We start from the raw sequence: 14993 nt of genomic DNA on the forward strand, positions 1-14993 counted from the left end.
TCTTTCCAAGGTTTTTTGAAATCAGCCTGTTTGTTACAGAACAATAATATTCCATTGCACCCATATACTGTAACTTCACTCCCTAACTGATGGGCAACTACTCACAAGATTTATTTTTAACCAGTGGTGATGCACATAACTTCACAATACTTAAGGCCAAGGGACAAAGAAGGAACAAGAATGATTCCTCAACTACTGGATTAAAAAAGCTAGATTTTTGGAGGAATGGAGGAGTGAAGGCTGCTGGGGGAGGTAGCTAACCTTCTCCTAACATTTGGGAGAAGTATAGCCTTCCATAAAATCTTTGGTCCACTATAAATGTGGAACTAGATGCTATATTAAGTAATCTAGTCTTGCCTTCTCATTTTGCAGATGAAAAAACTAGATCTAAAGATTTTAAATGATTTGTTGAATGTTACATATGAGTAATAAATGGCCAGATCTTAAATCAAATCCAGATTTCCTTCATCCAAATCCACACTTTTCACTATACAACCCTGACATATTAGAAGTAGGATATTGGGCTGGCAGGATCATTAGATCAGAGCCAGGTCAACAATTCTCAAGAAATCTCTATTTTCAAAAAATCAGATATTCACTCCTGCAATTCTATAAAGTTGCCCTTTATATCTTCCCCCATGGCCTATTTCTAAAATATTAAATAATTTATTTGATCTATTTTTCTGTTGTGCTCCCAGAACAGTTTTTGTTGCTGTTCACTCATTCAGTAATTTCTTCATGATCCCGTTTGGAGTTTTTTGAACAAAGATACTGGACAGGTTTTTCTTCTCCAGCTTATTTTACAGATGAGGAAACTGCCAAGGGCCACACAGGTAGCAATTATCTGAGGCCAGATTTTGAACTCAGGCCTTCCTGATTGCAGGCCCTGTGCTCTATCTAGCTGCCTGCTTACATAATGTCCTCCAACTTAAGGATGTCCTCATTCTCTATAAAGTAGAGTGCAATAAACCTATCGTAGGCCCCATTGAAGAATATTTTCACCTATAAGATATTCAAGTACTTCCACAGTCTGAGCCCAAGTTCCATTTCTGACATAGCTGTGTTCAAAGTGTATAATTCAATCAATCTAGAAAAGGGCAAAACAAATCCAATATTTTTTCCACGTTTCCTGCTGCTCAAATGTTCTGTGGCATTTATCTCATGGACTTCTCTTTTCTTTCCTTCATTCCTTAGTTTTAACATAAGCACTGTGAGGTTAAAAAAAAAAAAAAAAAAGGTTATGTGTGCATGTGTACTATCTCTAGTTCATAAGCCATTGCTTTATACATATTAAGGACATACTTAAGGCAGGTAGGTGACATAGTATAGTTGGAATCAAGAAGACCTGAGTTCAAATCCTGCCTCAGATATTTACTAGGTATATGACTGAGCAAATCACTTAATTATCTCTCAGCCTCATCTTTAAAATAGGGATGATAATCATGCCCATCTTCTTATTGTGAAGATCAAAGCGCTCTCTAAGTTATTATTATTAGACAGCTAGGTGGTACCTTAGTGAATGTAGTGCCAGCCCTCCAATTTAACCTCAAACACACTCTGTGTGACCGTGGGCTAGTCACTTAACTTTGTTTGTCTCAGTTTCCTCATCTGTGATATGAGCTGGAAAAGGAAATGGCAAATCACTCCAGTATCTTTGTGAGGAAAAACAACAACAACAAATCAAATGGGGGTCATGAAGAATCAGAAACAAACAATGAACAAGAAAAGCAAAATTTTTTTGTTAATAGGTGTTAAGCTGTTGAATTTTTTGACAATGTGCTCATATCATTTCTTTACTGCGTTAGCCATTTCTCTGCCTCTTATATTCCTGAGACATATTCCTGTCACTGAAACATGGGGCCCCCCTTGGGTTTTGTCCTTACCCTTCCCTTTTGTCTATGTGCTCCATCCCTTGACAATCTTTTCCATCCCCATGGCTTCAATGATCACTTTTATGCAAACGCCTCTGAAATCTATCTCCTTAGATCCAAACTCTCCCCAGGGTTTCAGTTTTGCATTTCCAAGCAACTGTTGTATATTTCCACCTGGATACCACCCACTTCACCTCAAATTTGTTATTCAAAACTAATTTTCTCTTAAAAATCTGCCTTCCCAGTATCCCTTCATATTTCTTAATGGCATTATAATCCCCCCAGTCATGTAATTTCATGAATTGAAATCACATTTGAGCTTTGATCCTTCCCTCCTTCCTTCCCTCCCTCCCTCTCTTCCTTCCTTCCTTCCTTCCTTTTTTACTTCCTTCCTTCCTTTTTTCTTTCCTCCCTCCTTCTTTTTTCCCTCCCTCCTTCCCTCCCTCCTTCTCTCTCTCTCTTCCTTCCCTCCCTCCTTTCTTTCCTTCACTCCTTCCTTCCTTCCTTCCTTTTTATTCCTTCTTCATTAATCCAATGAGTTACCAAGCCTTGTTGATTAAATTAAATTTGTTTGTAAACTTATTTCTACTCCATTTTCAGAAAGTTAAGGCCCGTATCAATTTTTGTTTACATTGTTATAGTAGCTATCTACTATACCTCAAACCCAAGTTAGTTAGGGGCATGTCTATCCAAACATATGAAGATTTTCTCCAGTGGAATGGGAAGATGAGAATAAGTTTTTTCAAAAGCTATGAAAGTGACTGGAATATCCAAGGCAAACCCAATAAACTTTGGATAGAAAACTCTATCTGCATCCAAAAAAAAGGACTATGGAGATTGAATGTAAATCAACACATGCTATGTTCACATCTTTTTTTTTTTCTCTCGTAACTTTTCCCTTTTGTTCTAAGTTTTCTCTCCCAAAATGATTCATAAAGAAATGTGTATTTTTTAAAGTTAATATGCATATATAAAATAATATTTATTTTTTTAAAAGGAAAGAAAGTGGCTGAAAAAGATTTTGTGGAGCCCTTAGAGCTCGATCAGACATAAGAGACATCAAGATATCCTAGTCATTACGAATCATTTTGATTTTTGTCTTGCCACTTGACTTCGTTACTGAAAAAGAAAGTGCAGTTGCAATTTTGTGAATGAAATTCTGTCTCATTTCAAGCTAGTTCACACTCACCATGATTTCAATGGGCCTCTTTGAAAATGAAAGACAAACACTAGCTATCTCTGTCACTGTAGGTGACAATCACTTATTCTCTCTAGGTCTTCTCCCCTCCCCCACCTATAAACCTTTATCATAGTATTCAAGGCTCTTCAAATTTTATTCCTACCCACCCCTTTTCCTAGTCTTTTCTCATACTAATTCCCTTCAATTATTTCCAGTTCCAGCTGAACTAGACTATTCATGTCTCTACCTTTAAAATTCTTCCCTCCGTTTAATCCCAAAATATATGCCTACTGCATCAAATCATTCCTCCTCTTTTTGGCTAACAGGATTCTCTACCTCTCTACCTCAATGCATAGAGATTAGTATGGACCTCTCTTCTTTCTATCAGCTGTATATTTCTTAATCCTTTTGTCTATCTTTGTGATAATCTGTGGACTTTTATAATCCTGTTTATTAAATTATAAACTTCTTTAGGGCAGGATTTATGTTCTATTTTTGTAACGTTAATATCTAGCACAATGCTTCTTAGGTAGAAGTCAGAAAAGAACTTTGTCAAATTAAATTTAATTGACTAATCATTTTTCCTAAATACACACTGCACTTTCTCACTTCTTACTTTGTCCTACTGTGTCTTCTATCTAGAATATTCATTTTTCCCCTTCTCACTTCTCTGATTACTGAAATTCTGCCTGTGCTTTAAGACTCAGTTCAAAAGACACATTTTCCATGCTATGATCATCTATATTCCCATAGGGCTTTGTTGATACATCTTTTATGACACTTTTATGATACTTATCCCTACCAACCATATGTTTGTGAGTATGTCTGATTTTCTCTATGGAATGTTGAGGATAGGGTCAAAGTACTTTTCTTCATTTTATCATCCACAATGCTTTGTACGTAATAAGCATCAGAGGTATGCTGGAATCTTGCTTGCTAAATCCAATGTTTCATTTTTAGTAGAACATTTATTACTTAAAAATTAACAAAAACTACAAATCAAGGCTTGATTTATTGTTTTGTTAATCGTCTAGACTTAAAAAGGTGATGGGGAAGATATTAATAATGCAGATTAAAGAGAGCTAATTGTTAAACAGTTACTGGCATACACAGCAGCCTTCAATGACTGATGAATGAGTAAATGAACAAATTAATAAATTGGTTCCACAACATAGACCAGCAGAAAGTGTGGTTGGAGTGGGAAAAAACCCCATTGGTTTTGGAGTGAGAGAACCTGCATCCAAATCCTAGTTTTGCCATTTGCTAATTGTGTAACCCTGGGAGAGTCATTTATCCTTTCTAGGCTATGGCTTCTTCATATGCAAAATGAAAGGGCTGAGCTAAATCAGGGATCATTAACTAATCGAGACCTCTTTGGTAGACTGGTAAAGTTTATGGCCCCCTTCTCAGATTTCTCTTTTTAAAAGCATAAAACCAAAAATTCTTCCAATTTCTCATCAGTTTTTGGTATTAATTTGGTGTCTTTCTCCTTTACCTCTCTAGGTTCTTAAAGTGGGAGAAGTTATTATCTCTTCTATGATGACTTGGGGTTCTACATGATGTCATGGCCAAGAGAACGAGAGTTCTATGATCATACAGGGAGATATTCTCCTTTAGGCTACATGGTAGGGTGGAGATAGGTTACTTGAATTAGCACCAAAATTATTTAACATAAAGCTAGAATTTAGTTAGGAGGAACAGTCATTGGATTGTGATATGTTTGGCAGGTAAGTCATGGTTATAATGACCAGAGAAAAGTCTGAACTTCACAACCTTGAGTGGTACTTCTTGTTCTCATCTTTTACAGATGAATTTCAGAAAAAAACTGGGGTGGTTTTCAGGCAGTAGGTTTCATGTTCTTGGCTTCTACCTGAGTTCATCTTGACATTATTGTGTTTGCTTCATTTGTGCTATCTTCCAGGCTCGCCTGCTGAGCTCTTCTGCATTTCAGATGACATGTTGAAATATAGAAAATATGCCCCGAAGAACTTCACATCAATTGCTGAGTAAATTTGCAGGTAAAATTAGAAAAGTCTTATATATGACTGTTTTCTACTTAATGCAATTACTGAAAAGGTTATCTTTTTACAGGAATATCTTTGAATTTCTTTTCAAGACAACACAGGAAAATTCATTTCCTTTCCTTTTCTCTCCATAAAATTCCCACCTTAAGTTTTAAGTTTAATTAAAAACCAGTGATACCTTTGGAGGGGAGGACTTCACTACTACAGATACTCTTCCCTAACCCTTTGGTTTTTCTTCTTAGCTCTTCTTTAGCCCCCAGCAGTTCCAGAACTCAGTTGTGACTCCAAGCAGCAGGAAATCTGACCAGAAGCTGGGTAGGTGATCTGTTCCCTTTCCCTTTCTCTTGATCTCAGGCTTCTTAAATACTCAGAGATTAGATATAGATTCAGAAGGATAACAACTCTGTTCATTCAGATGAAGACCACCCAAATTTACCACTTGCTGTACCTCTGCCCTATCTCTATTTCCTGCAGTCCCCCAGTACTTCCATTGGTCCTACCTAAAAACTTCCAGGTCTTTGACATCTGCCCTGCTGATGTATCTTGAGGACTTGAGTTTTTCCATCTGCCCTGAAACTGAACTTTCTTTTATGTGTTTCCCTCCTTTGTTAGAGTTTGAGTTCCTCTAGAGTAGGGACTGTCTCAGTTTATTCTATTTCTATCCCCAATGCTTAGTACAGAATAAGAGTAATAAATTCTTTTACTTTAGTTCTTTCTTTTTCCTTCCTTCCTTCCTTCCTTCCTTCCTTCCTTCCTTCCTTCCTTCTTCCTTCCCTTTCTTCTTTCTTTCCTTTCTTCTTTTCTTTCCCTCTGGTTAAGCATGTTTAAATATACCACTGGAGGTAGTGAACGACCTTTGTAAATGCATTCAGGTAGAATATGAATTGTTATGTGTGGGGAATAGCAAATAGTCCAATTTGGCTGGAAAATAGTGTGTGAGGGAGTGTAATATGAAATAATCTTGGAAGGAGAGATTAGAGTCCAGATTGTAAAAGCCTTTAACTGCCAAACAGCGCTTATATTTTATCCTAAAATCAGTAGGGAGCTACTGAAGTCCTTTGCACTGGTAAACTGATATGGCCAAATATGTGCTTTAGGAATACCAAGTTGACAGCTGAAAGATGGGAGATCCAGAGAAGAATTTGGAGGTTACTTTTGTAATGATGAGGGCTGGAAGAGGGATGTTAGCCAAGCAATTACCAAAAATGGGATGGATGTGAGATGTGAAGGTTGAATCAACAAGACTTAGCTACTGATGGGATGTATGGGAGGAAGAAAGGAGAGTCATCTCGGATGTCTCTATCCAGGATGTCTCTGAGATTAAGAATGTGTGACTAGAAGAATGAAACTCCTTCAACAGAAAGAAGGAAATTAGGAAGAGAAGTAGGTTTAAGGCAGAGTTTTGTGAACCACTTTTGTGGTTTGAATTCCTTTAGCAGGCTACTAAAGACTATGGACACATTCCCAGAAGAATGTTTTAAAATAATTAAAGGAAATGTTGAATTTCAACTAGAGGCTAATGAAAAAAAAATAAGATTTGTTTTTTTCTAATCCAAGTTTGTAGATACCCTAAAATCTAAGCATGGATCCCTTGAAGGTTCTGTGGACCCCAGGTTAAGAACCCTAGGTTTAAGGGAAAAGACACTAGTTACATGCTGAATGATGTCTTGTTTTCTATCCAGGTGGAAATGGATTCAAGACTGTAGTTTTAAGAAAGAGATGAGGGTTGGATATGTAGAAATGTGGCTGAAAAAGACGGGATAAAAATCATCTGCTACCCACAGATACTTCTCATATTCCAATTGGTTTTAGACTGATGTTTATAAGTGTTTTATCTCCCCAATTAGAATATAAGCAACTTGAGGGCAAGGACTCCCAATTATTATCTTCATTTGTCCATTGACTACCAAAATAGTCTGTATAAAGCAAGTGTTTTTGTTTTTAATTAATTGATTAAAAGATACTCTGGAGAGTAATAGACCATATAGAATTATATTCACTCATCTGTAGTGAGACATATCCTAGGAAAACCACCTACAACCTATTTTCCTGTAATTGAGAAAGGAAGCATTCTTTTTTTTCCCCATTAATTTTCTTCCTGATTTTTATTTAACTTGAATGTATGGTCACCTCTCTTTCATTTTGTTCTTATCCTGGTCATATTTCTAGTTTGGAACATAAGTATGGGAATGTAATATTAATATTGTAGGGTTTGTTCGTTTTGCTTTGGGTTGTTTATTGTTGTTTCCTAGTTTGTATCCTAGGAGTTTTTTTTTTTTTTTGCTTGTTTACTAGTTAGCTAATATTAAATTTTAAAATTCAGGGGGTTTTGATGCTTAACGCTCATAAGCTTATCCATTTGTTTTGTTTTATTTTTTGGATGCAGCTACTTTAGGGAAGAGGAAAGAAAGTTATGAGTTGTTAAAGGGCTCTCCCTGGTGGCCATTAGTAATAACTTCAACTTAAACAAACATCTGTTAAATTTCCTCTAATTATATTGTGTGAAGCCCTGAGTGGAAAAAAAAAAAAAAAGATAGATGTGTATATATGTTCACACTGCATGTGTATATGCACACATATGTATACACAAACATACGCACACACATGCATATAACATACACATGCATACACATATATATAAAGGAAGTCATGATCCTTGACCTCATAAGGCTTCCAAATGAGTAGGGGAATATATCACATATATGTGCCGATGATTCAGATTGATACTTGGTTCATGATGCATTGATACATGTAAGAGAAGTGAAAACTGTTGTTGGAGGTGGCAGGCAGAGACTGGGAATTTGGAGGAATGAAAAATTGGACACAGAAGAGAAATGGAAGAACTTTTAGAGCCAAGGGAGAGCACCGAAGCTTTTCTGAAAGGAGTACTTGAAGAACTGCCCAGAAGGCTTGCTGATGGCCATGCACTCAACCATGAGATTATCTGCCAAAGATCCCCCAACTTCCCAAAGTGATCAGGTTCCTCCTGCCTATTCAGATCCTTTTTCTCTTCTATTCTCACACTGAATCTCTTCTTCCAGTTTCTTTTTAATGAAATACTTCATCTACTCTGGCAAAGCTAAAAGTAGGAAAGATTCCCTTGAGTTTATTAACTCTCTCTCTCTCTCTCTCTCTCTCTCTCTCTCTCTCTCTCTTCTCTTCTCTTCTCTCTCTCTCTTTCTCTCTCTCTCTTTCTCTCTCTCTCTCTGTCTCTCTCTCTCTCTGTCTGTCTCTCTCTCTCTGTCTCTGTCTCTCTCTCTTTCTCTTTCTTCTCTTTCTCTTTTCTATGCATATATAGGGGGGAAAAGTATATATAATTGGGAAAAAAGTAAAATATATCAAAAGTTTAAAAAAATAAAAATATATTTGAAAAGAAGAATGGCATTGTGATTAGTAGCTTATTATCAAGATTTGGAAATCCTGATTTCAAACCTTACCTCTGACATGTACCTGCTGTGTCACCCTGAATAAGTTGCTGAGAAGATGCTAGTCTGCATTGGCAGAAAAATTCCTCACCTGTTGCTCCCTGTATTCACAAAATCATAGATTCTTGAAATAATTTATAGTTTTCCTCTTTGTTTTAGTCAATTTGGTAGGTGTAAAATCATATTTCAAAATTGTTTTAATTTGCATTTCTCTCATCAATAATAAATTAGAGCTTTTTTTCAGTTCATCATATCTAATCACTATTCTTCTAACTCAAGCTTTGATACCACCTCCCTCAGCCTCCCTAGAACAGAGTGATCAGCCTGCACTTTTAACTTAGATAGCAGTACATGGAAAAAGCTGAATTCTGCTTGTTTATGATTTTCTACTGAGTAGCATTGAAGTTGATAATTATTGACTTGATAACAATAGGTCTCTTTTCTTTTTAGAGTATGTACCCAAGATTTCATCGAGAATCTTCCAAGACTTGTCAAACTAGATGACTATAACCCAGTTCTGGTGATTTAAATAGGCACTAATTATAGTTCCAAAAGAAATTCGGGAAGTTCTGTTAATGATGAATTCTTGGGGTAAAGTAATGAAGATCTTAGGGGCATAAGTGGTATTTTTATTATTGCTGCTGATTGAAGGAAAGAGTTTTAGAAGAGAAAAGCACATTTGGGAAATGATTAGCTGGTTAAGAAAATGTGTCTCAGAATAGGATTTGGATTTTGGATCACATTTTAAAATTCAGGAGTGACAGACTCATGACCAGGAATGGAATATACCTAATAAAGGCTGATAAAAAAGATGTATTGACTTGGGAGTCTTGCAAATCTAGTCAAAAGGGCTTTAAAGTAAAAAAAGAAAAGGATGAGAGAAAACTGTCTATGCATATCTGTCTAATTAGACATCATAATAAGCAGTCCTAACATAGGAAAAATGGTAATATAGTTTACATAGCAATAAATTCGAGGAAAATATAAATCTAAGAAGGGAGCCAACAATAAAACCTAAGGCCTCACAAATGTGCAAATTATGGCATAAGTAACAAAGGATTTGAAAAAACTTTCCAAGGCTCCAAATCCATTACTTTTTCATTTTGTTCAAGAGGAATAGATTTTGCAAAGCGAACCAGTAGAACATCATATGCAGCATCAGCAACAATGTGATGATCGACTCTGAATGACTTAGCTCTTCTCGGAAACACAATCTAAGTCAAGTATAAAGGACTTATGATAGAAAATACTATCCACATCCAGATAAAGAACTGATGGATTCTGAATGCAGATCAAAGCATACTTTTTGATTGAATTTAGTTTCTTTCATGATTATTTTTCTTTTTCATCTGTTTCTTATTTCATAACTGTAACTAATATGGAAATGTTTTATGTAATTGCAGATCTATAATGTATGCCAAATTGCTTACCATTTTAGGAAAAGGGGAGAGACTCGAAATCTTTTAAAAATGAATGCTAAAAAATTGTCTTGATATATAATTGGGGAAAAAAGTAAAATACTATTAAAAGCTTTGGAAAAAAAAGAATACATTTGAAAGGAAGAATGGCATTGTGATTAGCAGCTTACTATCAAGATTTGGAAATCCTGGTTTCAAATCCTACCTCTGGCATGTACCTGCTGTGTCACCCTGAACAAGTTGCAGAGAAGATGCTACTCTACATTGGCAGAAAAATTCCTCACCTGTTGCTTCCTATATTCACAAAATCATAGATTCTTGAAACAATTTGTAGTTTTCCTCTTTAATTGTTTTAGTCAATTTGGTAGGTGTAAAATCATATTTCAAAATTGTTTTAATTTGCATTTCTCTAGTCAATAATGAATTACAGCTTTTTTCAGTTCATCACATCTAATCACTATTCTGCTAACTCAAGCTTTGATTGATACCACCTCCCTCAGCCTCCTCTCTCCTCTGATTAGAGGGCTGGAGAGTATATTTCCAAACTCCTCCTGATGTTTTTTTTTTTTTTTAATAGAAGACAGAAACTGGATTTTTTTAGGCTCACTTTACTCTGCATCAAGATGCCCCTGTGCCAAATACTCTCTGGGACCTTCTTTCCCTCTCCCTAGTTGTTAAAAGTCCTCTATAAGTTTACCTGCTATTTAGTGCTCTCTATATATATCGGCTGTGTATGTATATATGTGTGTATATGCAAATGTATATGTTTATAAATATGTAGAGAGAGAGTGAGAGAATAGACATACACAGAAAGAGACACACAGAGAGAGACACAGAGATAGAGAGTCTGACTCTTTAGGTAATCAGAGAATCATCTTAATTTATATATACATACATATATGTATAGGCATATATACATATTTTATATATCTACATAACATACATGATGTAGCAATATGAGGTACATGTACCTAATTACATTCTTGGGAATATAAGTTGCCTAAGTGTATCGATTTTTTTTTTGTATCCCAGACTTAATACAATATCTGGCACCTGATTAGGTATTTATTAATGCTTATAGATTAATTGATGAAGAAAGGTTAGACTTTAAGGAAAGCAGAGAAATTCAATAAGCAGAATTGAGTGAGGAGGGTTGTTGAATAAATAAGCCATTCCAGATGTAGAGAACATAAGCAAAAGAAGAGAGGTGGAAAGCTAATTTAAAGTATAAAGTAGATAGTACTAGAGAGAGTGGTACCATAAAATAATGATTGCAAAGATATGGTAGCACAAAATTATTGAGAATTTTAATAACTCAGCTAAGAAGTCAGAATCTTATTCTTTAGGTAATTTGAGAGCGATTATAATGTTTTTAAATAGATTTTCCCTGATCTATATATAAGAAAGATTAATCTGGCAGTAATGTAAAAATAGGTCAGAAGGGTGGAAGACAGAAGGAGGTAGAAATACTTATTAGGTGGCTATTACAATAATCTAGTATATTAAGAGTCTAAACTGTACAATGTTGATAGGAGGAGGAATAAAGGAGGAACGGGTAGATTAGAGAAATATTGTATTTCATAAATAAAATGGATGGAATCAGTAACAGATAACATAGAAGAGGGAAAGAGAAGAGTAAAAGATAGCAACAAAATTATCATTAGCATTGGGCCATGATATTTTAGGGGATAAGATAGTTAGATATCTTCTGAATTGATTGACTAAACTGGAACCAAAGAATATTGGTTAATTGAATTAATGTCAACCTGGAGGGAAGTGTCTAGTAGAATGTTACAGGGATGCTATATCTATTCATGTTCTGCTCAACATTTTTACAGTGGGTGACAGCTCACTTAAAATTTTTATGATTCTCTTAAATGAATAGAAAAAACATTTTAAAACAAATTATTTGGATGAAGACATAAATGGGATGTATGAAAATTAAATCTCTGGTGACACAAAAATCTAGGAAGGATCGCTAAAATGAGATAATATAGACAAAGTACCTTGGAAACCTTAAAGTAATAAAAAAGTCCATTATTATCATATTATTTTCTTCTTGTTCAGTGGAGTTTAGATAGTAATGGTTTTAGGACAATTTATTATCCTGCTATTATTCTTTTATGTTCAATGTTCTATAGACTACTGTTACTCAGGTGTATAAAATATCTACTTTCTGGAAGTAATAACAATATTGGGATGTAAACTTATATTGTATAAATTCAATGAAAGCATTTTGAGATACCTCCAATAACAGATTAGATGATTGCTATCATAGGTACTTTATCCTATTAAATTTAATTTCTTCTTGGAGATCTCTGTATTTTGAAAGATTTTCATTCCATGTACTTTGGATATGATAAATATTTGATATGGAGACATCTATTGAAAATATCTTCCTCAAGTTATTATGTCTGGGTAATTGTGGGGGATTTGTCTCTGAATGTTTCAGTTAACAGACAATTTGTTGAATTCTCAAGGGTGCTTTACAGTTAGTATTTGTGTCATTTATTTACTTAACTGTATGATGCTAAGCAAGCCTATTAACCCTTTTTTCCTTAATTTCCTCAATTGTAAAATGAGCTGAAGAAGAAAATGGAAAACCACTCCACAGTATCTTTGCCAAGAAAACCCCAAGTGACATTTTTCTAGGTATCTCTATATATCTAAATTTATTACTTAAAGTAATAAATAATATGATAAAAACTTTCTACCATTTCCTTGAAGAATTTGCATTGATCAATAAGTACAGTCTTCTTAAAAACAATCTTTCCATAATTCTTGGTGGCAGTAACATAGTCCTATATCACTATAATAGTCTTTTTTAAAATAAATCCTCGATACCCAGACATTTGTTCAGTGCTTCTTTGTTTACATATTGGTTGAGTACATATGAATGTTTCTGTTGTTTTTATAACTATTATTCCACTCATCATTTTTCTTTTCTAATTTTTCCCCATTAGCATTCTCATTTCATAATTTTTAATTCTCTAAAACTTTTGTTTCATTTCTCTCAGGAATCTCTATTGGCTTTGTGGCATATTTTTTAGTATTTATTTGTTTTGGACTATTTTCTTCTGGATTTGTGTCTTGAATATTTCAAGACTCATTGAGTCTCCTTATAACAAACATCTTTTTGTTGGATTGTTTCATGATGCCATTTGGGATTTTCTTGGCAAAGATACTTAGAGTAGTTTGCCATTTCCTTCTCCAGTTCATTTTACAGGGAAGCAGAGGTAAACAAAGTTAAGTAGCTTGCCCATGGGCATACAGCTAGTAATTGTCTGAGGCTGGATTTGAACTCAGGTTTTTCTGACTCCAGACCTGACATTTTCCTCTGCACTACTTAGCTGCCTGGTTTGTTTGTTTACTATTCAGAATTCCAGCCTTATTTCTTGAATTGGATCTTTATGTCAAGATCAGGCTCTGGCCACTTCTGCATTGTATGAACCTCATTCATATTTTCTGGGTTCCTGATGCTGCTATCCCAAGATATTTAGTTTGTTATTAAGGAACCCAAGGGCGACTGAAATTGGAGATCTATAAACTTTGAGTGCTCTTAAATGGTTTGATCTATAGTGAAGATTTATGGATGCCTTCCAGGTTTGAACTCTACAAGCTCCTGAGCAGATTAAATCTCGTAAACAAACACAACAAGTTTAGTTAGAGATCCAGTTGATTGCTGCTAAGAGGCACAATAATTATGTGTGAATATTAAACAATACCTCGGAGGAGGAGTTTTCTGCCATTTGTGTGAGAGCTGAGGGTAAGAGAGCCCCTCTAGTCTATGCCGGAAGATTGTTTGTGAAAGAATTCACAAACCCAAACCCAAGGTCTGTGTGGCAAAAGGGAATTTATTTTCACCAAGAAGCTTTCTTAGTAAGCAAAGAATCCTGGCGGTATAGTTTTGCAGAGATGGGTTTGCAGTGAGAAGAAAATATCTTCATCTGTGGGCCTTCCTGCAAAAGATTCGGGGTTCAGAGTCACCTTTTATTTAGCTTTCTGAGGCTTTTGGGGGATTTTCTCAGGCCCTGAGCTGGGAGTAGTTTGAAGGACTAATCTCCAATTCAATAGAGGGTAGGGATTATGCTCCCTGGCCAAGATCTCCAATTGAAAGAGACCACTTAACTTGGGAAGGGTGTTGTTGGGAAAGGTGTTTGAGGCTCAGGAACACCCTTTCCCCCAAAAGAAGGATGCAGTTTCAGGGCCCCCCAAAGGTTAAAGGGGACACAATTTACATCATTTTCCCCCAAAAGATCTCAGTTTACATCAGCTGGATTCAGTGAATGTAGAGATATTCCTTCTATCTCTACAATCTTTTCTAATCTTTTTATTTTACAAGTGAAGAAACAGATCCAAATAGGTAAAGTGACTTGCTCAAAGTCATACAAGCTAGCAGTGGAGCCAAGACCAGAATTCAGAATTGTAATTCAGTCCAGAGTGCCATCCATAGAACCATGTTCAAGAAAAGTCTAAGAAAAAGCAGGCCCAAAAATGTGAGGTTTTTGGAGTTGCCTAGTAGGCTTGTGGAAAATACAAAGAGTAGACATTAAGGAAATTTCACGAGAAGACAGAAGTTCTTTTATGACTTAAGATTGAGACCAAAAAAAAAAGTTACAAATAAATTGCCAACTCAGCCAGGTTTTGTGATGATATTTGCCAAGACAAACTTGGGCGGAGGTGAGGAACTATTGTTGAAGTTCAGCCATAAAAATGTTATGATCTCCTTAAATGAATAGAAGAGTTTATTTGAAGATTTGAATTAAATAATTCAAATTAGGAGAATATGAATTAATTTTAGTGAGCATATTCTTGTACATGTATACATAATTTTATGCAATCTGTTTTTGTCTCCAAAGTTCATTCATGTATTCTGGTATAATGGAAATTTGCCTCTGGTGGAATAAAACAGATGAACCTCAATGGCTCTGAAACTTTGCATCCATTCCTGCCTTCCCCTCTTTCTTGGTTGTGACTTAAAGCACATACCACCTGAGTTCCTTTTCCTCCTTGATTCCTATTAACCTTATTAGAAATAACATTGTTGATGATGAAAATCAGATATCAAGGAAAAT

General features: G+C 35.3%; 1 protein-coding gene across 2 annotated transcripts in view; it reads left to right on the forward strand.

Moving 5' to 3' along the window:
* Positions 1 to 4308: 4308 nt before the first annotated feature.
* TEX29 (testis expressed 29) overlaps positions 4309 to 14993 on the forward strand; it is a 41181-nt gene continuing 30496 nt past the window's right edge. The window contains exons 1-3 of one of the 2 annotated variants that reach the window (XR_007951747.1): positions 4312 to 4778; positions 4973 to 5069; positions 5318 to 5390. Coding sequence is in view for 1 of the 2 variants with exons in the window: in XM_051984214.1 (XP_051840174.1) it covers positions 5027 to 5069 (43 nt within the window). In the remaining variant the exon portion in view is untranslated. Of the gene's footprint in view, positions 4779 to 4972; positions 5070 to 5317; positions 5391 to 14993 lie in introns of both variants that reach the window. The other variant, XM_051984214.1, reaches the window with a different exon arrangement.

The sequence above is a fragment of the Antechinus flavipes genome, chromosome 3, assembly GCF_016432865.1.
Source record: "Antechinus flavipes isolate AdamAnt ecotype Samford, QLD, Australia chromosome 3, AdamAnt_v2, whole genome shotgun sequence".
In the NCBI taxonomy this organism is placed as follows: domain Eukaryota; kingdom Metazoa; phylum Chordata; class Mammalia; order Dasyuromorphia; family Dasyuridae; genus Antechinus; species Antechinus flavipes.